Raw genomic sequence first — 26413 nt, 5'->3', positions numbered from 1 at the left:
ATTGGGTGGGGTGTGAGGATGTGTAAAGGGGCTGAGCGAGTGTCTGTGAGAGGGATATGAGGGTGTGGTTGTGTGGGGTATGTGAGGGTGTGTGTGCGGGCATATGTGAGGGTGTGTTTGGGGAGATGAGAGGTTGTGCGTTTGGGGTTGTGTGTATCTGTGCATGAGGGGAATGTGAGGGTGTGTGTGGGAGAATGTGAGGGTGTGTGAGTGGGGGATGTGAGGGTGTGTGTGTGTGGGGTGGTGGCGTGAGGCCGAGTTGAGGGGATGTGAGGGGGTGTATGTGTGGTCGGGCGATATGAGAGGGTGTGTGTGGGGGAGATGTGAGTTGTGTGTTTGGGGGGTGGTGTGAGTCTGTGTTGGGGGAATTTGCGGGTGTGTGTGGTGGGATGTGTGTGTGTGGGGTGTGAGGGTGTGTGTGTGGGTGGAATTTGAGGAGGTGTGGGGTGGCGTGTGAGGCTGTGTGTGGGGTGATGTGAGGGTGTGTGTGGGGGTATGTGGGGGGGATGTGAATGTGTGTTGGGGGGATGTGAGAGTGTGTGGGGTGGTGTGTCAGTGTGTGTGTCGGGGGCTGAGGATGTGTCTGTGGGGGTGTGTGTGATTGTGTCTGTGGGGGGTGTGAGGGTGTGGAGTGGAGTCAGGAGAGCGCGGGGCGGAGCCGAGGCCGAGCAGTGGGTATAAAGCCGCGACGTGAGGGGGTCACAGGGGAACCGCAGAGTTACAAAAAGTGACGTCGGCTTCACATCATAATTAAACAATCAAAACTAACACAGAATCACCAACACTAACAGCACTGACACCAACACTCACACTAACAGCACTGACACCAACACTAACAGCACTGACACCAACACTAACACTAACAGCACTGACACCAACACTAACACTAACAGCACTGACACCAACACTAACACTAACAGCACTGACACCAACACTAACACTAACAGCACTGACACCAACACTAACACTAACAGCACTGACACCAACACTAACACTAACAGCACTGACACCAACACTAACACTAACAGCACTGACACCAACACTAACACTAACAGCACTGACACCAACACTAACACTAACAGCACTGACACAACACTAACAGCACTGACACCAACACTAACACTAACAGCACTGACACCAACACTAACACTAACAGCACTGACACCAACACTAACACTAACAGCACTGACACCAACACTAACACTAACAGCACTGACACCAACACTAACACTAACAGCACTGACACCAACACTAACAGCACTGACACCAACACTAACACTAACAGCACTGACACCAACACTAACACTAACAGCACTGACACCAACACTAACACTAACAGCACTGACACCAACACTAACACTAACAGCACTGACACCAACACTAACAGCACTGACACCAACACTAACACTAACAGCACTGACACCAACACTAACACTAACAGCACTGACACCAACACTAACACTAACAGCACTGACACCAACACTAACACTAACAGCACTGACACCAACACTACACTAACAGCACTGACACCAACACTAACACTAACAGCACTGACACCAACACTAACACTAACAGCACTGACACCAACACTAACACTAACAGCACTGACACCAACACTAACACTAACAGCACTGACACCAACACTAACACTAACAGCACTGACACCAACACTAACACTAACAGCACTGACACCAACACTAACACTAACAGCACTGACACCAACACTAACACTAACAGCACTGACACCAACACTAACACTAACAGCACTGACACCAACACTAACCAAACTAACAGCACTGACACCAAACCACTAAACACTAACAGCACTGACACCAACACTAACACTAACAGCACTGACACCAACACTAACACTAACAGCACTGACACCAACACTAACACTAACAGCACTGACACCAACACTAACACTAACAGCACTGACACCAACACTAACATTAACAGCACTGACACCAACACTAACACCACTGACACCAACACTAACACTAACAGCACTGACACCAACACTAACACTAACAGCACTGACACCAACACTGACACTAACAGCACTGACACCAACACTAACAGCACTGACACCAACACTGACACTAACAGCACTGACACCAACACTAACACTAACAGCACTGACACCAACACTGACACTAACAGCACTGACACTAACAGCACTGACACCAACACTAACACTAACAGCACTGACACCAACACTAACACTAACAGCACTGACACCAACACTAACACTAACAGCACTGACACCAACACTAACACCACTGACACCAACACTAACACTAACAGCACTGACACCAACACTAACACTAACAGCACTGACACCAACACTAACACCACTGACACCAACACTAACACTAACAGCACTGACACCAACACTAACACTAACAGCACTGACACCAACACTAACACTAACAGCACTGACACCAACACTGACACTAACAGCACTGACACCAACACTAACAGCACTGACACCAACACTGACACTAACAGCACTGACACCAACACTAACAGCACTGACACCAACACTAACAGCACTGACACCAACACTGACACTAACAGCACTGACACCAACACTGACACTAACAGCACTGACACCAACACTAACAGCACTGACACCAACACTGACACTAACAGCACTGACACTAACAGCACTGACACCAACACTAACACTAACAGCACTGACACCAACACTAACACTAACAGCACTGACACCAACACTAACACTAACAGCACTGACACCAACACTAACACTAACACCACTGACACCAACACTAACACTAACAGCACTGACACCAACACTAACACTAACAGCACTGACACCAACACTGACACTAACAGCACTGACACCAACACTAACAGCACTGACACCAACACTGACACTAACAGCACTGACACCAACACTGACACTAACAGCACTGACACCAACACTGACACTAACAGCACTGACACTAACAGCACTGACACCAACACTAACACTAACAGCACTGACACCAACACTAACACTAACAGCACTGACACCAACACTAACACTAACAGCACTGACACCAACACTAACACCACTGACACCAACACTAACACTAACAGCACTGACACCAACACTAACACTAACAGCACTGACACCAACACTGACACTAACAGCACTGACACCAACACTAACACTACAGCACTGACACCAACACTAACAGCACTGACACCAACACTGACACTAACAGCACTGACACCAACACTAACAGCACTGACACCAACACTGACACCAACACTGACACTAACAGCACTGACACCAACACTAACAGCACTGACACCAACACTGACACTAACAGCACTGACACTAACAGCACTGACACCAACACTAACACTAACAGCACTGACACCAACACTAACACTAACAGCACTGACACCAACACTAACACTAACAGCACTGACACCAACACTAACACTAACAGCACTGACACCAACACTAACACCACTGACACCAACACTAACACTAACAGCACTGACACCAACACTAACACTAACAGCACTGACACCAACACTGACACTAACAGCACTGACACCAACACTAACAGCACTGACACCAACACTAACAGCACTGACACCAACACTGACACTAACAGCACTGACACCAACACTAACAGCACTGACACCAACACTGACACTAACAGCACTGACACCAACACTGACACTAACAGCACTGACACCAACACTAACAGCACTGACACCAACACTGACACTAACAGCACTGACACTAACAGCACTGACACCAACACTACCACTAACAGCACTGACACCAACACTAACAGCACTGACACCAACACTGACACTAACAGCACTGACACTAACAGCACTGACACCAACACTAACACTAACAGCACTGACACCAACACTGACACTAACAGCACTGACACCAACACTGACACTAACAGCACTGACACCAACACTGACACTAACAGCACTGACACCAACACTAACAGCACTGACACCAACACTGACACTAACAGCACTGACACCAACACTGACACTAAAAGCACTGACACCAACACTGACACTAACAGCACTGACACCAACACTGACACTAACAGCACTGAGACCAACACTGACACTAACAGCACTGACACCAACTCTGACACTTAGAAAAGCTAAAAGAAACTAATTCACAGTGAAAGTGGTTCAGGTGTAAAGGAGTGATGAGGATCTGTGTATTAGGGGATGTGAGGGTGCGCATGTGTGTGGAGGGGGGATGTGAGGGTGTGTGGTTGGAGATGTGAGGGTTTGTGTGAGGGGGGAATGTCAGGATGTGAGTGTGAGGGGGTGTGTGTTTGGGGTGATGTGTGGGTGTTTGTGGGTGGGGGCGAATCTGAGTTTGTGGGTGTTGTGGGTGTGTGTGGGGTTGCTGTGAGGATGTGTGTGTTGGTGGGTATATAAGGATGTTTGTGGGGGATGAGCTGTGATGGTGTGTGTGTGTGAGAGATGGTGTGTATGAGGTTATATGAGGATCTGTGTGTTGAGGGGATGTGAGGGGATGTATGTGGGCAGATGTGAGCGCGGATGTGAGCGCGTGGGGGGATGTGAGCGCGTGGGGGGTTGTGAGCGCGTGGGGGGTTGTTGGCGCGTGTGCGGATGTAGGCGCGTGGGGGGAAATGAGCGTGTGGGGGGATGTGAGCGTGTGGGGGGATGTGAGCGCGTGGGGGGATGTGAGCGTGTGGGGGGTTGTGAGCGCGTGGGGGGATGTGAGCGCGTGGGGGGATGTGAGCGTGTGGGGGGATGTGAGCGGTGGGGGAATGTGAGCGTGTGGGGGGTTGTGAGTGTGTGGGGGGATGTGAGGGGGTGGGGGGATGTGAGGGTGTGGGGGGTTGTGAGTGTCTGGGGGGATGTGAGGGTGTGGGGGGATGTGAGCGTGTGGGGGAATGTGAGCGTGTGGGGGGATGTGAGCGCGTGGGGGGATGTGAGCGCGTGGGGTAATGTGAGCGTGTGGGGGGTTGTGAGTGTGTGGGGGGATGTGAGGGGGTGGGGGGATGTGAGGGCGTGTGCGGGGTGGGGTGAATGTGTGTGGGGGGGCATTTGAGTGTGTGAGGGGATGTGAGGGTGTGTGTGGGGGAATGTGTGAGGGATGTGTGTGTGTGTAAGCGGATGGGAGTGTCAGGGTCTGTGTGTTGGGGGTGTGGTGATGATGTGATTGTGTGTGTGTGTGGGGGGTGATGTGATTGTGTGTGTGTGGGGGGGTGATGTGATTGTGTGTGTGTGTGTGGGGGGTGATGTGATTGTGGTGGTGGGGTGATGTGATTGTGTTGTGTGGGGGGTGATGTGATTGTGTGTGTGTGTGGGGGGTGATGTGATTGTGTGTGTGTGTGGGGGGTGATGTGATTGTGTGTGTGTGTGGGGGGTGATGTGATTGTGTGTGTGTGTGGGGGGTGATGTGATTGTGTGTGTGTGGGGGGGGTGATGTGATTGTGTGTGTGTGGGGGGGGTGATGTGATTGTGTGTGTGGGGGGGGTGATGTGATTGTGTGTGTGTGGGGGGTGATGTGATTGTGTGTGTGTGGGGGGGGGATGTGATTGTGTGTGTGTGTGTGGGGGTGATGTGATTGTGTGTGTGTGGGGGGGGGGCAGTGTGTTGGATGTTGGTTACTTGGTCACTCATTACCTGCGCAGCTGCGAATCCTTTTCCACTCTGGAAACAAGAAGAAGTGATCAGACCTTTGGCAGCTCCTCACCTCGTGACATTCCCTCCCTCTCTCACACTTTCTCTCCCTCACTCTCTCTCTAACTCACTCCCTCCATCTCTCACTCTCTCCCACTCCTTCCCTCTCTCACTCCTTCCCTCTCTCCCTCATTGAAGCTACTCATTCTCTCTCCCCCTCTGTGTGTGTGTTCACAAACCAATGTTGTCTGAGGGTAGAAAAGGGAAAGTTGAAGCTGTGAAACAGACCAATGTTTGGAGTTAAACACTCTGTAATAATTCATGGAATAGAATCATTGAAATTTACAGCCCAGAAGGAGGCCATTCACCATCGAGTCTATATGGGCTCTCAGAGCAAAGTGTTAACAACAGCTGCCCCGCCCTATCATTAACCCCTTCAAGTCTCTATCCCTCATACACCTGTCTACTTCCCTGTCTACTGCCCTCCGCTCCACCATTGGAAATCGTGCGTTCAGCCACTACGCCCCGAAACTCTGGAACACTCTCCCTCAAACCCTCCGCCTTGTCCCCTCTCTCCCCTTTTCAAGTCCCACCTGAAAACCTCTCTTTTTGACTGTGCTTATAGTCAGCTCCCACCCCCACCCCCACCTCCCCCCCCCGGCCCGGCTCAGGCTCTGTCTCTGTTCAGCGATCTGAGACGCTATCCTGCGTGGAGGGCACTATACAAGTGCAAGTTGTTGTTATTCTATAATAATAATCCTTGAAATAGATTTGGCTCCTCATAAGCATTTCGCAGGATTTACTGGAGAGTGTAGTGACTGTGTATTTTGTTGGCAAACTATAACATAAATGATCTGGACTTGGGTATAGCAAGCACCATTTCCAAGTTTGCGGACGACACAAAGTTAGATAGGGTGGTACACAGTGAGAAGGATAGGAGCCAACTGCAGAATGGTAAAATGGGCGACACATGGCAGGTGAATTTCAATGTGGAGAAATGTGAGGTAATGCATTTTGGTGGAAAGAATGAATGAAAGGAGGCAATATAGGCTGGTAATACAATCTTAAGGGGATAAAAGAACAGATAGACCGGGGGGTGCAGGTAAATGAATCCTTGAAGGTGGCAGGACAGGGAGATAAGGCTGTAAAAAGGGCATATAAAAAGGCTGTATGCAAAAAGGCTTTATAAATAGGGGCATAGAGTACAAGAGTCAGGAGGTTATGATTAACCTATATAAACACTGGTTAGGCCTCAGTTAGAATACTGCGCCCAGTTCTGGGCACCGCACTATAGGAAGGATGTTAAGGCATTGGAAAGAGTGCAGAGGAGATTTATGAGGATGGTACCAGGAATGAGGGACCTTGATGATGAGGAAAGGCTGGAGAGGTTAGGATTATTCTCATTGGAGCAGAGAAGGTTACGAGGACCTAATAGAGGTCTTCAATATCATGAGGGGATTTGATAGGTTAGAAAGGGAAAAACTGTTCCCACTGGTGGGTGTCGGTGACTCGAGTTCACAGATTCAAAATAGTCTCTAAAAGAAGCCGAGGGGAGGTGAGAAGAAATGTTTTCACGCAGCGAGTTGTTCGAATCTGGAATGCATTGCCTGAGATGGCGGTCGAGGCCGATTCGATAACAGCTTTTAAAAACGCGATGGATGGTATTTGAGGAGGACGGGTTTGCAGGTTATGGGGAAAGGGCTGGAGAGTGGGACTGACATTACATTGCTCTTTTCAAAGAGCCGACACAGACTCTATGGGCCGAATGGCCTCTTTTTCTGCTGTTCAATTCTATGATTCTATGAACTATGTCTGCTTTGTGTGAAGCTTGTGAATGAGGTTAATCACAACGTGAAACTGTTATTTTATTTTGATGACTTACCCACTCTCTTCTCAAGATCTGGAGGATACAAAACAAAACTGTTAGAAATCGCTCCTGAATCCAGTATTGTTTAATGCTCAGTCTATATGTTTACAACATTAACAGTTAGAAACTACACAAAGTGCAGGAGGTTTGAATTACAATAACATTTACATTTACACAGCACCTTCCACAGCGGGAGATATCCCAAAGCCCTCACAATGCTGACTGGGGTCTGAGCTGGGATCTGAGCTGGGATCTGAGCTGGGGTCTGAGCTGGGGTCTGAGCTGGGGTTGGGGTGGGGGGGAGCGGGTGAGAGGGTAAAATTAACTGAAGATGCAGAATGAGGACGGTCATGGGATAGGCCTTGAAAGAGGTGATGGAGTGGGAGCGGGCGAATCGGAAGGATTCTTGGCTTGAGTTGCAGAGAGTGGGGGCAGAGAGGCTGAAAGCCTGAGCTGCTGATGGTGGGGAGGGAGGATCAGGCGGTGACATGAAACAGGCCGGGGGTCACTGAGTGAAGGGAGGGACCAATTGTTTTATAGAACTTGCACATTCTTACACAAACAGTAACAGTGTTGTGATGGGAGATGTTACTGATGGGAACGTACCTTTGATCTCTCGGTGTTGTTTTACACTGTAGGGGACAAGAACACTCAGCACCAATATGGCAAGTCCTAAGAGCAGTGCGGAAACCACCAAACCCACTGGCACTTTGGGAAAGAACTCGTCTGTCAAGGAATGTAGATAGACATTTAAACATCTCTTCTGATGTCATAACATAACATGTCGGAGCAGGAGGAGGCCATTCAGCCCTTCGAGCCTGCCCCGCCATTCAATCATGGCTGATCTGCTAATCTAACTCCAGCTAATAACCTGACACTGCCTTATCCCCATATCCATTCATACCTTTGGCAATAAGAAATCTATCTCTCTCTGTCTTGAATATGTTCAAGGACTGAGCATCAACAGGCCTTTGGGGGAGTGAGTTCCATACATTCACTGCCCTTTGAGTGAAGAAGTTCTTCCTCAACTCAGTGCGAAAGGGCTGCCTCTGATTTTAAGGTTGTGACCTTGGTTTTAGTTTCTCCAACCGGGGACACAATCTCCCACTATCTACTCTATCTGCCCTTTGATGATCTTATAGGTTTCTGTAAGATCCCCTCTAATTCTTCTATATTCCACAGAATATAGGCCCAAATTGTTCAGCCTATCCTCGTAACTCATCCCCTTCATCCCTGGTACTAACCGAGTAAATCTACGCTGCTCCCCCTCCGAGGCAAGTACATATCTCCTTAAATGAGAAGACCAAAACTGCCCCCAGTATTCCAGGTGTGGTCTCACCAGAGCCCTATACAGTGGCAGCAACACTTCCCTACTCTTATACTCTAATCCTTTCATACTGAACGCTAACATACCGTTCCCCTTCCTAATTGCTGCTGCACCTGCAGACTAACTTTCTGTGACTGGTGTACAAGGACACCCGAGTCCCTCTGTACACTAACACATTCCAATCTCTCCCCTTCTAAAAGATAACCCGCTCTACTGCTTTTGCTACCGAGGCGGATGTCAAACACAAATGGATGTCAAATTGGATGTCAAACACAAATAGCTTGATTTGCCCCCATTTCAGTTGTTGTTGTTGTCCTGTAGCTTCTCAGCTGTTAACTTGGAGTCTTCCCTTCACTGTGAGGTGGATCAGCAACATTTGCCTTTTCTGAAGCAATGTTGGCTGTGAGTTATGAAGTATTGATTCATTCACAATGTGATCAGCAGCTTAAGTAGGTTAGCAGGAAGGGCGGGTGAGCTGGAGTACTGCGGTCATTTCGGTTTGTAATAAGAAGATTCATTGCCTCCAAAGCCCTCCATGGTCCTGCTTCTCCCTATCTCTGTAATCGGTTAACTCCATATTTCTGCCCCAATTCTGTAGAACTCGCAATCTGCATTATATCTATCAGTCTATTGTTAATAATTCAGTGTATTTACTGACCTGAGATTTGAAGTTTTCCTTCTTGTTCATTTTCTTCATTGTGAATCAGACACCTGATCTTGTTGGTTGAATGGATTATTTCTATTTGGCCTTTAACACTGAAGAGACCTTTAGAATTCTCTCTGACCGTCCAGTTACTGAGTGTTGTTAAGTTGTTTCCCTGATCATCAAACCACAGAACCTCTGGTGCTGGAACCATCCACTGGATTCACACCGCAGCCTCACACCATCACTGTGCTGCCCATCAACGTGAATCCAAGGCTGACTGCCAAGGCCTGGAAGACAGGAGACGTGAATCAGACAATATTAATACCCGGACATTACAGAGCAGTAACTGTGGGACGGAGACCAGTGTGGGTGAGAGCACGTGCGGGGGAGTTTTAGATGAGTTCTAGTTTGTGGATAGTGGAGCCGGAGTGACCAGTGAGGAGGGCATTAGAGTAGTCGAGGCCGGAGGTAACAGATTCACGGACATGTACAAAAAATTTAACTCACAACAATTGTTGATCCTGGAATTTATTGGAGATGTTGGATTAATGGCTGCGTTTCTCTGATGTGTGTCTGTTTCACAATGTTATTGTTCTGCTCAGTTTGTTGCCGAACTCAAGATGGGGGCAAATTTTGCCCCAGGGACATAATACCTCATCTGTGGTGTCCTACAGTGTAGTGGTTAGAGCGCTCGTCTTGCAAGCGAGAGAACCGGGGTTCGATTCCAGGGTGGGACGAAACCTTAGACAAGTTTAGATCTCTGTTTACCAACAGTAAGTAGGGAACCTGGTTGTTAATCGATGAGCAGATGACTTTCCAGGGATAATAGTCCCTCCAAAAAAAAGAAAAAAATGTGGTCCCTCAATCCACGACTGTCGTGGGACACTGCTGTGCACAACTGACTGTTGAGTTTCGCCCACAAAATACAGTCAATTCACTTTACAATATATTCTGTGAATCGCTTTGAGACGTCTCAAAGACATGATAAGGCACTGTATCAAACGCAAGGTTTAATATTATTGATGCATTAGTTCATGTTGGCACGAACCAAGCTTGGGGACCCCAGAGCGTGCGTTGTGGTAACCGCTGGAGTCTAAGCAGCTGAAACAGCAAAGCTTGCCACGTTTAAATCATTGTCTGACAAGCTTTCCTGCTGCTTGTCCACTCAGCCTGTCAGGGCTTTGGCTGAAGGGTTAACAGGAGCTGAGTGGGATGACTCCCTGCCCACAGTGACTGGTTTGCCCTGCCAGGTCCTGCCGATGAGCCAGGCTGGACTGGGCTGCCATCAGCAGTGCCCTGGAATACTGCGGACCCACCTGGCCCGGCGACCAGATCGAGGACCATCATGGAGGACGGACTTATTTCTGACATGCGTTGCCAAGCCCCAGATCAGCTGCAGTCAGACGCTGCTCAGCTGCTCTCAAGGAGCATCAGTCAATCTACTGCAATATGGCAAGTTTCACAGTGCAACACCACCGTTTAGCGGCAGTGAAGCGGTAACTGCAGGTTTTAATTATTTATTTGTTCCCTGGAACTCACAGGACAACCAACACCACCACAAAATTACATGTGTTAAGCGACTTTCACATCGGGAGGACGTCCCGAGTCACTGGACAGACAGAATTACGGACCTGAGCTGGGGATAGGGGTGGGGCGGGTGGTGGAGGAAAGCGGGGGAAGCAGGGAGATCGAAAGCACGGTCGAAGAGGAGGGTCTTGAGATGGGTCTGGAATGTGCAGGTGCCGTGTCGCGGCTGCTCGGTGACGTTGGCCACAGACGGCGTTCCCTGCTCGGGGTACAAGGTGGAGCTGACGTCTCCCCGGGAGACCCCGCTCAGCCCCGCCCTTCACTTCCCGTCACAAACGCAGCTCCAAACTGGTGTAGGGAAACGCACAGAATCAAACACTCGGCATCGTCCAAACCTCCAGGTTATAACAGTCAAACAGAGGGAATGGCTGAGGGTTTTCCTCCTCATTAACCTGTCACTGGGCAGATTCTCAGAGGCTCAGAGTTTTTCCCGTCATTGTTATGCCAGGGATGGAAGAGAGGATAAAGTTTCTCAGTGAAAGTTTGGGTGAAAGTGTAGAGATGAGACATGTTGTCAGCATTGTAAAATGTCACCTTTCCCTCCTCGTAGTCCAGGCAAACCCCGATCTTCCCGGGTCTCACTGTCAGGTTGAGGCGGGTGCGAGGGGAGGTCAGAGCCCTATAGACCCGGCCTCACAGCCATACCCCCCAGACCCCACTCTCTGTTGACTCTGTGATTGATTGTTTCCTGTTGACAGACTCTGTGGTCACTCCCACAATCCACGCAGTCTTGTTGCCCACCTGCACCTCCCAGTAATGTCTCCCTGATGTGAAGCCCTCAGATCCCAGGACAATGAAAGATATAGTAAATCTCTTTGGGGTTTCAGTGAGCGGCTGCCATTCATCTCCATATCTCACACTGGTCAGGTCCTCAGACAGGATGAGCCGGGGATGGGCTGTGTCAGGATCCAGAGTCAGAGAGACCGGAGCTGAGAGAGAGAGAGAAATAACACAGAGTGGAGTGAGGGGGAAAGCCACAAATTCCGACTTTGTGTAAAAAAACTATATCTGGAAACAAAGGCTCACAGTGTGTAGGGGGGGTGGGAGCGCGGGGGGGGGCGACGGCCCGTGCGGAGGGGGCGCGGTGCTCGCGTGGTGGGGGGGCGGCGCGCTTGTAGAGTGTGTGTGTGGGGGGCTGCACGTTTATGTGTGTGGGGGTGTGTGTGTAGTGGTGGGGGCTGTGTGTCTTCGGGGGCTGTGTTTCTGTGGGGGGGGGTGTGCATAGGTGGAGCCTTGTGTGTTGGGCTGGGCGGTGGGCTGAGGGATCTGTGTGTGGGGGGAGCTGTGTGTTGATGGGTCTGTGTTTCTGTGAGGGGGTTGTGTGTGCAGGGGGCTGTGTGCGGGGGGGCTGTATGTGTTTGGGGGGCTGTATGTGTTTGGGGGGTGGATGTTTGTGGGTGGGGGGAATGTGTGTGTGGGAGAGATGAGAGGGTGTTTGGAGGGATATGTGTCTGTGGGGGGAATGTGTGTGTTGGGGTGAATATGAGTGTGTTTGGGGGTGGGGGGAGTATAATAATGTGTGGGGGTAAATTTGGAAAGTTAAATCATTTTCCTGTATATAAACAAGGAGTAGATTTCCCAGTGTCTGGATTGTATATAAACAGGGAGTAGATTTCCCAGTGTCGGGATTGTATATAAACAGGGAGTAGATTTCCCAGTGTCTGGATTGTATATAAACAGGGAGTAGATTTCCCAGTGTCTGGATTGTATATAAACGGAGTAGATTTCCCAGTGACTGGATTGTATATAAACAGGGAGTAGATTTCCCAGTGTCTGGATTGTATATAAACAGGGAGTAGATTTCCCAGTGACTGGATTGTATATAAACAGGGAGTAGATTTCCCAGTGACTGGATTGTATATAAACAGGGAGTAGATTTCCCAGTGTCTGGATTGTATATAAACAGGGAGTAGATTTCCCAGTGACTGGATTGTATATAAACGGAGTAGATTTCCCAGTGTCTGGATTGTATATAAACAGGGAGTAGATTTCCCAGTGTCTGGATTGTATATAAACAGGGAGTAGATTTCCCAGTGACTGGATTGTATATAAACGGAGTAGATTTCCAGTGTCGGGATTGTATATAAACAGGGAGTAGATTTCCCAGTGTCTGGATTGTATATAAACAGGGAGTAGATTTCCCAGTGACTGGATTGTATATAAACGGAGTAGATTTCCCAGTGTCTGGATTGTATATAAACAGGGAGTAGATTTCCCAGTGTCTGGATTGTATATAACGGAGTAGATTTCCCAGTGTCTGGATTGTATATAAACAGGGAGTAGATTTCCCAGTGACTGGATTGTATATAAACAGGGAGTAGATTTCCCAGTGTCTGGATTGTATATAAACAGGGAGTAGATTTCCCAGTGTCTGGATTGTATATAAACAGGGAGTAGATTTCCCAGTGTCGGGATTGTATATAAACAGGGAGTAGATTTCCCAGTGTCTGGATTGTATATAAACAGGGAGTAGATTTCCCAGTGACTGGATTGTATATAAACAGGGAGTAGATTTCCCAGTGTCTGGATTGTATATAAACAGGGAGTAGATTTCCCAGTGTCTGGATTGTATATAAACAGGGAGTAGATTTCCCAGTGTCTGGATTGTATATAAACAGGGAGTAGATTTCCCAGTGACTGGATTGTATATAAACAGGGAGTAGATTTCCCAGTGACTGGATTGTATATAAACGGAGTAGATTTCCCAGTGACTGGATTGTATATAAACAGGGAGTAGATTTCCCAGTGTCTGGATTGTATATAAACAGGGAGTAGATTTCCCAGTGTCTGGATTGTATATAAACAGGGAGTAGATTTCGCAGTGTCGGGATTGTATATAAACAGGGAGTAGATTTCGCAGTGACTGGATTGTATATAAACAGGGAGTAGATTTCCCAGTGACTGGATTGTATATAAACAGGGAGTAGATTTCCCAGTGACTGGATTGTATATAAACAGTGAGTAGATTTCCCAGTGTCGGGATTGTATATAAACGGAGTAGATTTCCCAGTGTCTGGATTGTATATAAACAGGGAGTAGATTTCCCAGTCTCGGGATTGTATATAAACAGGGAGTAGATTTCCCAGTGACTGGATTGTATATAAACAGGGAGTAGATTTCCCAGTGTCGGGATTGTATATAAACAGTGAGTAGATTTCCCAGTGTCGGGATTGTATATAAACGGAGTAGATTTCCCAGTGTCTGGATTGTATATAAACAGGGAGTAGATTTCCAGTGACTGGATTGTATATAAAGGAGTAGATTTCCAGTGTCTGGATTGTATATAAACAGGGAGTAGATTTCCCAGTGACTGGATTGTATATAAACAGGGAGTAGATTTCCCAGTGACTGGATTGTATATAAACAGGGAGTAGATTTCCCAGTGTCTGGATTGTATATAAACAGGGAGTAGATTTCCCAGTGTCGGGATTGTATATAAACAGGGAGTAGATTTCCCAGTGTCTGGATTGTATATAAACAGGGAGTAGATTTCCCAGTGTCGGGATTGTATATAAACAGGGAGTAGATTTCCCAGTCTCGGGATTGTATATAAACGGAGTAGATTTCCCAGTGTCTGGATTGTATATAAACAGGGAGTAGATTTCCCAGTGTCGGGATTGTATATAAACAGGGAGTAGATTTCCCAGTGTCTGGATTGTATATAAACAGGGAGTAGATTTCCCAGTGTCTGGATTGTATATAAACGGAGTAGATTTCCCAGTGTCTGGATTGTATATAAACAGGGAGTAGATTTCCCAGTGTCTGGATTGTATATAAACAGGGAGTAGATTTCCCAGTGTCTGGATTGTATATATGGAGAATCAGAAAAGTCCATTGTTGGGATCAAACGGCGACATTCACAAACTTGACGTCTCTGTACGAACAATTGGTGACTGAAATTCTGGAACTCAAAACCAATTTGCTCGAAAATTAAAACTGAGAATCTGAGTTTTATTCTCAACTTTTAATAAACTTTTCTGATATTTTCACTGTCACATTTTCTCCCCATTGTCTTATTTATATTATTATCTTTTACTATACAGAGTTTGTATCCTTCCAGTCTTACTGTGTTCATTCTACACGTCACTGACCAATCGGTAACAGATTGCAGGCGTTCCATTCAGACCCTCAGTCCCAGTGTTTAGCAATGAAGGTGACAGGTTTATGTGAATGTTATGTTCTCTGGTTACTGAGACTCTTACCTGCACAGTGGGTAAGCTTTCTCCAGTCTGGAAACAAGAAGAAAGGAGAGGTGATCAGGTCAGTGCTACACGGCTGTGTTTAACTTAATTCCACGTGAACCCACCCACAGATTTTAATTTCTGAGAAACTGAATATTAATAAGTGAAGATTTTTTTTTGCAGAAATAGGAATGAGGTGTAGAAACAACAGAGCCATAATAATGGACTGTGATAAAGGTTGTGTGGGGCTAAAAAGGGTCACAATGTGGGAATAGTCTGTTTGTCACCCACAATGAAGGAGGCAGCCCCAGAACTAACTGAGGCACAACAACAACATCAAAATTACATGTATATAGTGCCTTTCACATCGGGAGGACGTCCCAATCGCTGGACAGTCAGTGTTTCAGACCGGAGCTGGGGTTTGGGATTGGGGAGGGTGGTAGGCAGAGGGGGAAGCAGAGTGATTGAAACCACTGTCGAAGAGGAGTGTCTTGAGATAGGTCTTGAGGGAGGCAAGGTATGGGGCGAGGCAGAGGGACTGCGAGATGTAGTCCCAGAAGGTAGGGGCAGAGTGGCAGAAGGCCTCCCTGCCAACGGTGGGGCGGGCGAGGCAGTGGATTCTAAACCAAACAGTGGTTAACTATCAAATACCAGATGGACAGGTGACAAAATTAACAATTCTATAAGAAATAAAGGGATTCCAGCAAAACTATAGGTTTTTGGATTCGAATTGACATAATATCCGTCCAAATAACAGATAACATGTTTTTGCAATGTTAAAACGCTGGCAATTAAGAGAATTCAGGCAGGTGTCATGAGATCACATTATATCATTCTCTCGCTTCACATCATTGTTTTAACTCTTTCTCGCCCTGTGAGGCTCCTTTTCTCTCTAACTTTGTCCACCTCCTCCTAATGTTCACAGTTGATTATAGTTATAATTATAATTACAGTTAATGTATACTTTTCGCGACCACATCACTCCCACCCTCGCTCGCCTCCACTGGCTCCCCAACCCCCAGAGGATCGAATTCAAGATCCTCATCCTCACCTACAAGGCCATTCATGGCCTCGCTCCCTCCTACCTCTCCGATCTACTATCCCCCTACTTATCTGCCCATACTCTCCGTTACTCTGGCTCCGGTCTGCTCCACAACCCCCGTCCCAACCGCCCTACCATCGGTGGCCAGGCCTTCAGCCTCTCAGCCCCTAGGCTTTGGAACTCTATCCCCCAGTGTCTTCGCCGCTTCCTCCCTTTTCTTCTTCAAGGCCGGTCTCAAGACCTTTCTCTTTGACCGAGCCTTCGGCTCCCCTCTTGACTCTCTACCCCCTCCTCACTCCCTCCCTTCCCTCCCCTCACCCTGATCATTTCCCCCCAGCTCAGGTCCTGACCCAACTGCAGCCTTGGGATGTCCTCCCGGCGTGAAAGGCGCTCAAAAAATGGAATCTTGTTGTTGTTCTCTCTGTCTCTCTATGTAGCTTTCTCTGTGTCGCCTCTATAACTGTTCAATTAATTAACATTGACCTCTCTCGGTCTTGTCTCTCTGCTGGTTTAAGATTGTGTGAAACACATTTCACAGTAAATGTAATTATTTGGCGATGTGATGATCTGATAATCTGACAAAACGCTGATTGTTGATTCGGATAAAAATCGGTTAATCTGGACAGAATGTCTCGCTGGTCACCACTGTGTCCACTCACTCGCCACAAGAGTCTCCGGGATGGAGATGGGAGGAGTCAAAGTGTGGCTGATTGACAGCGACCTCCAACCGTTCACAAGTGGCTTTGGGCTGTCACTCAGTGAGGGGAGGCGGAGGAATGGGGAGAGAATGGGAGGAGTCAAATTGGGATTGATTGACAGCTGAAGCTGCTTATGAATGGGTTGGGGCTCAAACCTACACAATTGGTTCCAGGCTGTCAATCACCTCGAAGCCACTGCTATTTGGTTCCCTTCCTGTCCAATGGGAATGGCAGTGGGAGGGAAGAGGTGCTGATGGGACGAGGACTTTGATTAACTTTGGACGCCACATAAACCGGACAAAACGTCCAGTCCCGATGTGCCTGGTTTAAGCGGCTCCTACTGTATGTCAATGAGATTGCTCAACAACAGAAACAGTTGGTTGGTTTTGCTTACCCAGTCTTAGCTGAAGAGCTGTTGAATAAAAACAAATTGTTACCACCGAAAAATGATTGCAGCAGCGACAAACATATTCTGAACATTGTATTATGGTGATGAATAATCTGCATCTTTACAACTTTAACCAACGTTATAAATTACAGCAAATACAGCTCAACAGTTCACTACAATTCACCCGGGCTCTCGCCTCCGAGTCAGAAGGTTGTGAGTTGAAGCCGCTGGTCAGAGACTTTCCCCACCTCCATAACATCACCCACTTCCACCACCACCTCCCGCTCAGGCTGTTGAGACCCTAATCCATGCACTCATCATGTCCAGCCTAGATTACACCGACTCTCTGCTGCTGCACTATCTGCCCCTTCCTGGAGCCCCTTCCTTAGCTACCTCCAAAGTCCATCTCAAGTCCTTCCTCTTTCACCGTATTTTCAGTCTCTAAATGGGTGGGGGGAGGGGGAGGCTGTATTGTGCTCTCCATCAGGTGAGAATTAAACCAAGGCCCCATCTGTCTTCAGGTAGCCATGGCACTATTTGAAAAGAAAAGTAAGTTTTGGCCAGTGTCCTGGCCGATAATTCCCCAAATAAAAAAACATCAATCATTTTATGGCTGTTTGTGCGATGTTGCTCTGTGCAAATTAGCTACTGCATTTGACCACAAAACACAGTTACGGCAATTTATAGTGTCTCCTGTGAAGCAATTTGGGACTTCTTTCTTACATAAAAGGTGATTTTCCAAATTGATTATTATTATGAATTACTTACATCTCATTTGCAATTGGTTTTCAATTTATGCAGAGAAAGATGAAGACAGATTTTATATGGGGGGGAAAGTTATTCCCACAATCGAACAACATACAAGAAGCAAACTCACGTTATTGCCACTAGCTAACCCCCCTCTCCGTCTCTGTGGATTGTAAACTAGATTAGAATGATTCTGTGTCATTAGATCAACCTCTGACCCACATTCGCATTAAAGTTTACCGGCTATTTTATATCTAAATTTTTAAAACTAATATTTTTACATGAAAACAGACTGTTCTGAGACTTGGGTTGAGACATAACTGGTGGAAACTTACCATTGATATCTCTGTGCTGTTTTACACTGTAGCCGACAAGAACACTCAGCACCAATATGGCAAGTCCTAAGAACACTGAGGAAACCACCACATCCACTTTGGGAAAGAACTCGTCTGTCGAGGAATGTAAATATCAAACAACAATTACATATTTACCCCTATGTGACTGTATTACACACAACACAAGCCTCTCACATGCTACACTTTCAATCTGATCTATGTTCTGCTGATGGCAATGTCACATCTCATTGTTATATGAATTTATTCAATAGAAATCACTGAGGGGAGAGAGGAAAACATGGCTTCATCATCCAGGGAGTGGAAATAGACATTGTAAACAACCCAAAATTCATTATCCGAATATATGACAGTGCTAAACTAAGGGAATAATTAACAATTAAGTCAATTAACTTTACAGTATATTTTGTGAAGCACTTTGAGACTTCCAGAAAACGTGAAAAGCGCGATATCAAATGCAAGGATAATAATAATAATAAACAACAACAACAAAATTACATTTGTATAGCACCTTTCAGGTTGGGAGGATATTCCAAGGAACTGGACAGTCAGTGTTTTGCACCCGAGCTGGGAGTCCGGATTAGAGAGGGCGGAGGGCAGTGGGGGGAAGCAGGTGATTGAAAGTATGATCGAAGAGAAGGTTCTTGAGATGGATCTTGAAGGAAGGCAATGGAGGGGCAAGGTGAGATGGAGTTCCAGTGGGTGGGGGCAGAGTGGCAGAAGGCCAGCCCGCCAATGGTGGGGCGCCTGAGGCAGGGGTTATGAAGGAGACCAAAGCCCACTAAGTGCAGGGAGCGGATAGGTCACAGAAGTAGGGGGGAGTAAAGCCATGCAAGGCTTTGAAGCTGAGGATCAGCATCTTGAACTGTACCCTCTGTTTGATGGGAAGCCAGTGGAACAGGCAAGGATGGGGGTGATAGAGTCATGGAGGCTGGTATGGGAGAGGACACGGGCTGAAGAGTTCTGGATGATCTGCAGCCTATGGAACAACAACAAGATTCCATTTATAGAGCGCCTGTCACATCGGGAGGACGTCCCTCGCTGTACAGTTGGGTCAGGACCCGAGCAGGGGGGAAATGGTCAGGGTGAGGGGAGGGATGGGAGGGAGCGAGGAGGGGATAGAGAGTCGAGAGGGGAGCTGATGGCACGGTCAAAGAGAAAGGTCTTGAGACCGGCCTTGAAGGAGGAAAGGGAGGAAGCGGCGAAGGCACTGGGGGATAGAGTTCCAGAGCCTCGGGGCTGAGAGGCTGAAGGCCCGACCACTGATGGTACGGCGGTTGGGGCGGGGGATGTGGAGCAGACCGGAGCCAGAGGAACGGAGGGTACGGGCAGGTAGGTAGGGGGATAGTAGGTCAGAGAGGTAGGAGGGAGCAAGGCTGTGAATGGCCTTGTAGGTGAGGATGAGGATCTTGAATTTGATCCTCTGGGGGATGGGGAGCCAGTGGAGGCGAGCGAGGGTGGGAGTGACGTGGTCCCGAAGCCTGGTGCGGGACAGTACACGAGCTGCAGAGCTCTGAATGACCTGCAGATTGTGGAGGGAGGTGCCGAGAAGGCCGGCGAGGATAGAGTTCCCATAGTCCAGCCTTGAGGTAATAAAGGCGTGGACCAGAGTTTCAGCAGCGTGAGGAGGAGGAGTTGGGGAGGCCAACAACCAAAGAGTTTGCATAGTCAAGCCTCGATGTGATGAATGCATGTATTAATCTTATTATTCGCCTTAGGGCATCCTCCCAACATGAGTTAAGTTTAGGAAAGTACAAGGAAGAAACATCTTTAACCCAAAGTACTCAGCTGCTGGAAGAGGTTAATGCCGGGTCAGGTCAAAGGGCACATTTAAGAAACAGATTGGTGCTGGAATAGAAGGTGGTGGGTTTGGTATTTTGAGAGGATGAGATCAAATGGACAGAAGGGTTTTCTTCATCTCAACTGATTTTGTATTCACTTGATGTGTCACACAACCCGCGACACATCTATCAGACTCTCACTAATATCTCAGGCTGATGTGGTCACTGACCTGAGATTTGGAGATTTCCTTCTTGGTCATCTCTCAGTAACTTGCTGCGAATCAGACATCTGATCTTGTTGGTAGAATAATTTATCTCTATTTGACTTTGAATATTGAGGAAACCCTCCGAATCCTCGCTAACTGTCAAGGTACTGAGTGTTGTTAAGTGGTTTCCCTGCACATCAACCCACAGAACTTCTGGTGCTGGGAACCATCCATTGGATTCACACAGTAGCCTCACACCACCATTGTGGTGACCATCAACACGAATCCAAGGCTGACTGCCAAGACCTAGGGGGAAGCAGGAAAATATGAATCAAATGTACAATAAACAATATTTCTACGCAGAACGCTGTCCAGTAACTATCCAGTAAATATAGATAGATATTTGTTAGGTCAGGTTATTAACTGATATGGGGCAAGGGAGGGTAACTGTACTTGAAGTACAGTTCAGCCATGATCTGATAAAATGGCAGAAAAGGTTTGAAGATTCTGAATAGCCTTCTCCTGTTTCTATAGTTCGATGTTTGTACGTTTGCAAAAGTCTGAAAAAATTACAAGAATGTAAAAAATATTTACAATTTGTTATAATTTGTTACACAAAATAACTTACAACGATGGTACAATGGTACACATAATAAAAAGAGTAAACATTACTGACCTATAATCTGCAATTGTATATCTGCTTCTTCATACAATCCCTTGTAGTCAACGAAACATGTATAGGTTCCGTTATCTGACACCCGGACATCTCGCAGTCTGAGAGACACATTGCCATTCATAATCTCTTCTACAAACAGTCCTGTTCTGTGTCTGTAGGCTGTATCCTGCTCACTTGTCTGATCATGTCCCTCACTGTATAGATACACAGGGGAGTTGTATCTTGTCCTGAACCATCTCACCTCCAGACGCTCTAGTGACAGGTGTGTAGAGCACTTACAGTCCAGGACAACATCCGAACCAGCAATGGCTGGGACAGGGTGGTCAGGGCCACTGACTGTGAATCTCTCTGGTTAATAACAAACAATGGACACAATTAGGATTTTCAGAATCAAACTGACTCCGACAAACTCTGTCAATAGACAGTTACTCATGTTAGCAGTGTTAGGATACTCAGAGAAACCTCAGCAAATCTCTCAACTGCCTGGTCAGGTTAGCCCATCAGGTGATGTCTCTCACAGGCTGGAAGGGTTGGAGACATTGGCTGTAATTTCACCTGAAGCCAAAGTTTGTACATAGCGTCTGTTACAGACAGCGAAGCAACAATACAATAGGCACCTCATCGAGTCTGCGACAATATTTAAAGACTCAAGTGACAATTTTCATACATTAAGAGGGAAATCAACAGACTCCAATACAAAATTACATTTGTACAGTGCATTTGATGTTGAGAGGCTCTGGACAGTCTGGAATTTGAGGGCAGAGTGGGTAGAAGGGTGGCCGAAAGAGCGGTCGAAGAGGAGGGTCTTGAGACGTGCCTGTAAGGAGGCAAGGGAGGGAGCGAGGGGAAGAGTCTGTGGGTTGGAGTGCCAATGGGTGGGGGGGCAAGAGGCAGGTCACAGACGCAGGAGAGGGCAAGGCCATGGAGGGCCTTGAAGGCATGGACGAGAATTTTTAACTCTATCCTCTAAGGGATGGGGAACCAGTGGAGCTGGACGAGGGTGGGGTTGATGGGGTCCAGAAGCTTGGTGTGGGACAGAGTTCTGGAAGATCTGCAGCTTCTGGAGGGAAGAGTTGGGAAGGCCGACAAGCAGGGAGTTGGGGAGGTCGAGCCGGGATGTGATGAATGCAATATATTGCTTTGTCTGCAGGACTCGGGATGTTTCATTCACAGAGAATGGTAAGTGGGTTACACTGTTTACACTGTTTCATTCATAATTACACGAACAGACATTTGAGCCCTGGACATTGTTTGTGTTAAATATGGTATCATCACAGAATCCAGTTGATGTCTATTGTACCTGATGTATCTATCACCTCACTCATCTCAGACCAATGTCACTGAAATCTGGATCATCCCAGGTGACACCTTCCTCCTCACTGAGGCCACACCACCCGGGTATACCTCCCACCATATCCACGGCCCAACTGGTGTGATGGTGGTGTGGCCCTCATCTCTATTCCCCTACTCCATTCCCCTCATTCAAGCACCTTACACTCTACCATCCCTCCAATCTTGCTCTTAAAATTCTCCTTATTTACCAACCGCCCCAATACCTCCCCACCTTCATCTCTGACGTCTCCACACTCCTAGCTTCCCTCTGCCTCTGTTCTGAACCCTTCCTCATTTTCAGCATATTAATTCTTCACTTTACCCCCTCTGGCTCTATCTTCTCAGCCTTCTCCTCTCTACTCTCCTCTCACAACCTTTCCCTCCGCATATACTCTTCCACCCACGTTCATGGCCACCCATTTGATCTGGTGATCACCCGGGGCCTCAGTATCTCAGATATCACAATCATAGACAAAGCCATCATCGATCATTTTATCTCTTTAGCCTTAGGACGTCCTCCCAACATTAAAGGTGCTTTACACATGTAATTTTGTTGTTGTTGTCATGTCTGAAGACTGAAGGAGAACATTAGCAGCTCACAGTGTGTGAATCACACTCACTCACAGCCACTGCCTTCAGCAGCTCTCCCTTTAGCTTCAGCAATTTAACACCAACAGAAATCAAACAGATTCAATGTGTTTCCTTACCAGTCAGTGAGAGGGGAAGCAGAAGCCACAGAACCTGAATACAGTGTTTGCAGCTCATCTTCTCGGGCCTTCACAATGCGATCAGAACTGGTCAGAACACAGAAAATCAGGTAAACACACATAGAGATTTGTGATCACACATAATTAATAAAAATATGATATCTAACTAATAATTCTCTGGTCTTAGAACATATACTTTGCTTTTAGAGACAAACAGGAAGAAATTCCCTTCTCTTTTGTAATATTGTTATGGGATCTTTAACTATAGACTGCCCCTCGCCCTGCCCTGGGGTGTTCTCCTGAGGAACGTGTCCTTTCTATTTTATTTCCTGTATTTCCTGGATGCTGAACATTATATTTGACAATGATCAGGATTATTATTTTTTGCCTTGTCAGTGAACTCCTGATAACTCGATCCTGGATTAACTTGCCACTACCACTCAAGTCATCATGTTCGCAATATCCCGCCCACATTTATTTATGTATTTAGACATATGCCTAACTGGCCACTCTGTACAACTGTCACCGAGCCCCTTGAGTTATCAGTTTATTGTATTTATAAGTAGAATATTTTATTGTATTTACGGATCTACTTTTACTCTTTACTCTCATCAACTTCTTCCTGTTTTATTGTCTGATCTTACTGCCTGTGTTTCCTGCTCTTAACTTAGGTTATCTCCTCTTTTTTGGACTATTTTGTTTTCCTCTTTATTCTGAACATCAGCCCTTCTGATCCACTCCTGATATTTACGAGGTTATAGAGAATCTAACCTCAACCTACAACAATCAACAATTAAAGTCTAGTTTCCTCATATCCACTGGACAATCTATAACATAAACCTACAAAAATAACGAAATTATCCTTCTATTTGATGCAATGTCTTATCGTATCTTTGAGATATCTCAAAACGTGTCCCGCACCAACTATGGAGTGAGTGACCAATTTTATTTTGGGGTATTATTGTCCAGGACACCAGGATAAACTCTGTTCTGTTTTTGAATACTGCCGTGGGAGCTTTAACATTCACCTGGACAGGTAGATGGGACCTTGGTTTAACGTCCTTCTGAAGGACAGATCCTCTGTCAATGCAGCCCTCCCTAGCACTGCAATGGAGTATCATCATAGACTATATGTAATCCAAGTCCAAGTGTGGGGCTTGAACCCACAATCTTTTGACTCAGAGGCGAGAGTGCGACTGACTGAGCCAGGCTGACAAAGGAACTATTTGGCTGAACAAGAAATTCATCAAACGTCTCAGTGATCAGAAGATTGAAAGATCTGAAGCTGCTTTCAGTCAGAACTAAGTGGAGATGACAGCATGTCTGGGCTGTGTACAGGAATTCTGGCAGTGAATATGCTCTGCCCTGGACACAAACCTGTGCACAATTGGACAAATACACTGTCACCCCATTTCATAGTGAATCATGTGAAGCACTTTGAGATGTCCTTCTGACATGATAAGCTGCTAATACCAAGGATTATTATTACAATTATTAATAAACTTCTTCATTGCAGTTTGGGAAAGAAATATGTTATGTATAACTGCTGTAATGTGCTCGTCCCCTCCCCCTCCTCCGCCGCTCCTTGTTCACTCCAACAAGGTGCAGGTCAGAGAGGAGCTCCCATTCCTTTCCCTCCTCACTTGCCTCCAGTTTTCAGCGTTTAAACAAGAAACTGGGAATAAACTCTCTGCAGCGGCTCCCGCTTTACTATTCGCACCAACCTGACAACAGAGAACACTTATTTCACACTTAAATTTGACACCACCTAATGAGAAAGTGAACCCAGCAAAAACCTGGACAACAGTGAAAGTAAATCATTATTTTTACTGGTAAAATGATAGTTAATTTGAAGAAAGAATTTCTGACACTTACCTGTTCACATTTTCATCGAAAGTGAAGAATCGTCACTATTAAAAGCATCTCTCAGCCGTCAGGCTCACTATCTGGCAGCGGGAAGGGCTGCTCTCCCAGCCTTGTCCAGGGTGGGGGCTCACTATCTGGCAGCGGGGGGAGCTGGCGATTGCGAGACGCGGTTGATAAAGAGACGCGGTTGATAAAGAGACGCGGTTGATAAAGAGACGCGGTTGATAAGGAGACGCGGTTGATAAAGAGACGCGGTTGATAAAGAGACGCGGTTGATAAAGAGACGCGGTTGATAAAGAGACGCGGTTGATAAAGAGACGCGGTTGATAAAGAGACGCGGTTGCCTTCCTCTCTATCAGCTCGGGAAGGAACTGACACACTACAGCAACAGCCGCCAGTATTTTCACTCCCCGCGGATTGAGCTGCTGTAATAAAAGGATGGGTCATGGGTGACGGGGGAGCATATTCTCTCCCCTCTCTATCTCTCACTCTCCCCCCAACCCCCGCCTCGCCCCCTCACCATGCTCTCCACCCTCTCTCCCTCTCCATCACACTCTCTCTCCCCTCCCTTTCTTACAAATATTCCTCTCTTCCCCCGCCCCTCTCTATCTCTCTCACACACTCATGCAATTGTATCTGTGCCTCTTGATACCAACCCTCGTAGTCATCATAACATGTATAGGTTCCGTTATCTGACACCTGCACATCCTGCAGTCTGAGAGACACATTGCCGTTCATAATCTCCTCTACAAACAGTCCTGTTCTGTGTCTGTAGGCTGTATCCTGCTCACGGCTTGTGGAGTCCTGTAAGCTCTGTGGTTAGAGCACTCGCTTTGCAAGTGAGAGACCTGAGTTCAATTCCAGGCAGAGCGAAACCTTGGGCAAGTTTCCTTACTCCACACACCTAATAATAATCCCTCCAAAACCAAAAACAATAATAAAAAGTAGGTCATTTTCAATCTACGAGCGCTTTGGGACATCCTCCCGATGTGAAAAGCGCTATATCAAATGCAAGGATTATTATTATTATTATTATTACTTGTCTGATCATGTCCCTCACTGTATAAGTGCACAGGGGAGTCGAATCTTGTCCTGAACCATCTCACCTCCAGACGCTCTAGTGACAGGTGTGTGGAACACTTACAGTCCAGGACAACATCCGAACCAGCAATGGCTGGGACAGGGAGGGCCGGGCCACTGACTGTGAATCTCTCTGGTTAATAACAAACAATGGACACAGTTAGGAATTTTAGAAACAAACTGACTCTGACAAACTCTGTCAATAGACAGTCACTCACATCTGCAGCACTGCAGTTCTTCAGCACTCTCCAAAGGAACATGTCCTGCAATT

At 46.9% G+C, this 26413-nt stretch overlaps 1 protein-coding gene across 1 annotated transcript; it reads right to left on the bottom strand.

Annotated features, from left to right (window-relative positions):
• Window positions 1–5601: 5601 nt before the first annotated feature.
• Window positions 5602–25800, bottom strand: LOC103173689 (butyrophilin subfamily 1 member A1-like). Its single transcript, XM_042344762.1, has 6 exons — window positions 25719–25800; window positions 21158–21505; window positions 20506–20787; window positions 8132–8251; window positions 7541–7558; window positions 5602–5688 (listed from the first exon to the last, which is right to left on the bottom strand). The coding sequence occupies exons 1-6, from the start codon at window positions 25798–25800 to the stop codon at window positions 5651–5653; spliced, it is 888 nt and encodes a 295-aa protein (XP_042200696.1). The 3' UTR covers window positions 5602–5650.
• Window positions 25801–26413: the final 613 nt, after the last annotated feature.

This window comes from Callorhinchus milii, unplaced genomic scaffold, assembly GCF_018977255.1.
Source record: "Callorhinchus milii isolate IMCB2004 unplaced genomic scaffold, IMCB_Cmil_1.0 Scaffold30, whole genome shotgun sequence".
Classification (NCBI taxonomy): Eukaryota; Metazoa; Chordata; class Chondrichthyes; order Chimaeriformes; family Callorhinchidae; genus Callorhinchus; species Callorhinchus milii.
Note: the sequence above shows the minus strand (reverse complement) of the source record. Positions and strands in the feature narration are given on the sequence as shown.

Bases quoted from the DNA above. Each gene is read 5' to 3' on its own strand.
- LOC103173689 (XM_042344762.1), bottom strand. From the start codon at position 25,800: ATGAACGGCAATGTGTCTCTCAGACTGCAGGATGTGCAGGTGTCAGAT. The intron at 21,506-25,718 runs GTTGGTATCAAG...GTTATTAACCAG, and splicing joins ATGTTATGATGACTACGAGG to AGAGATTCACAGTCAGTGGC. The intron at 8,252-20,505 runs GTCAGTGACCAC...ATTCCTTGACAG, and splicing joins AGGAAATCTCCAAATCTCAG to ACGAGTTCTTTCCCAAAGTG.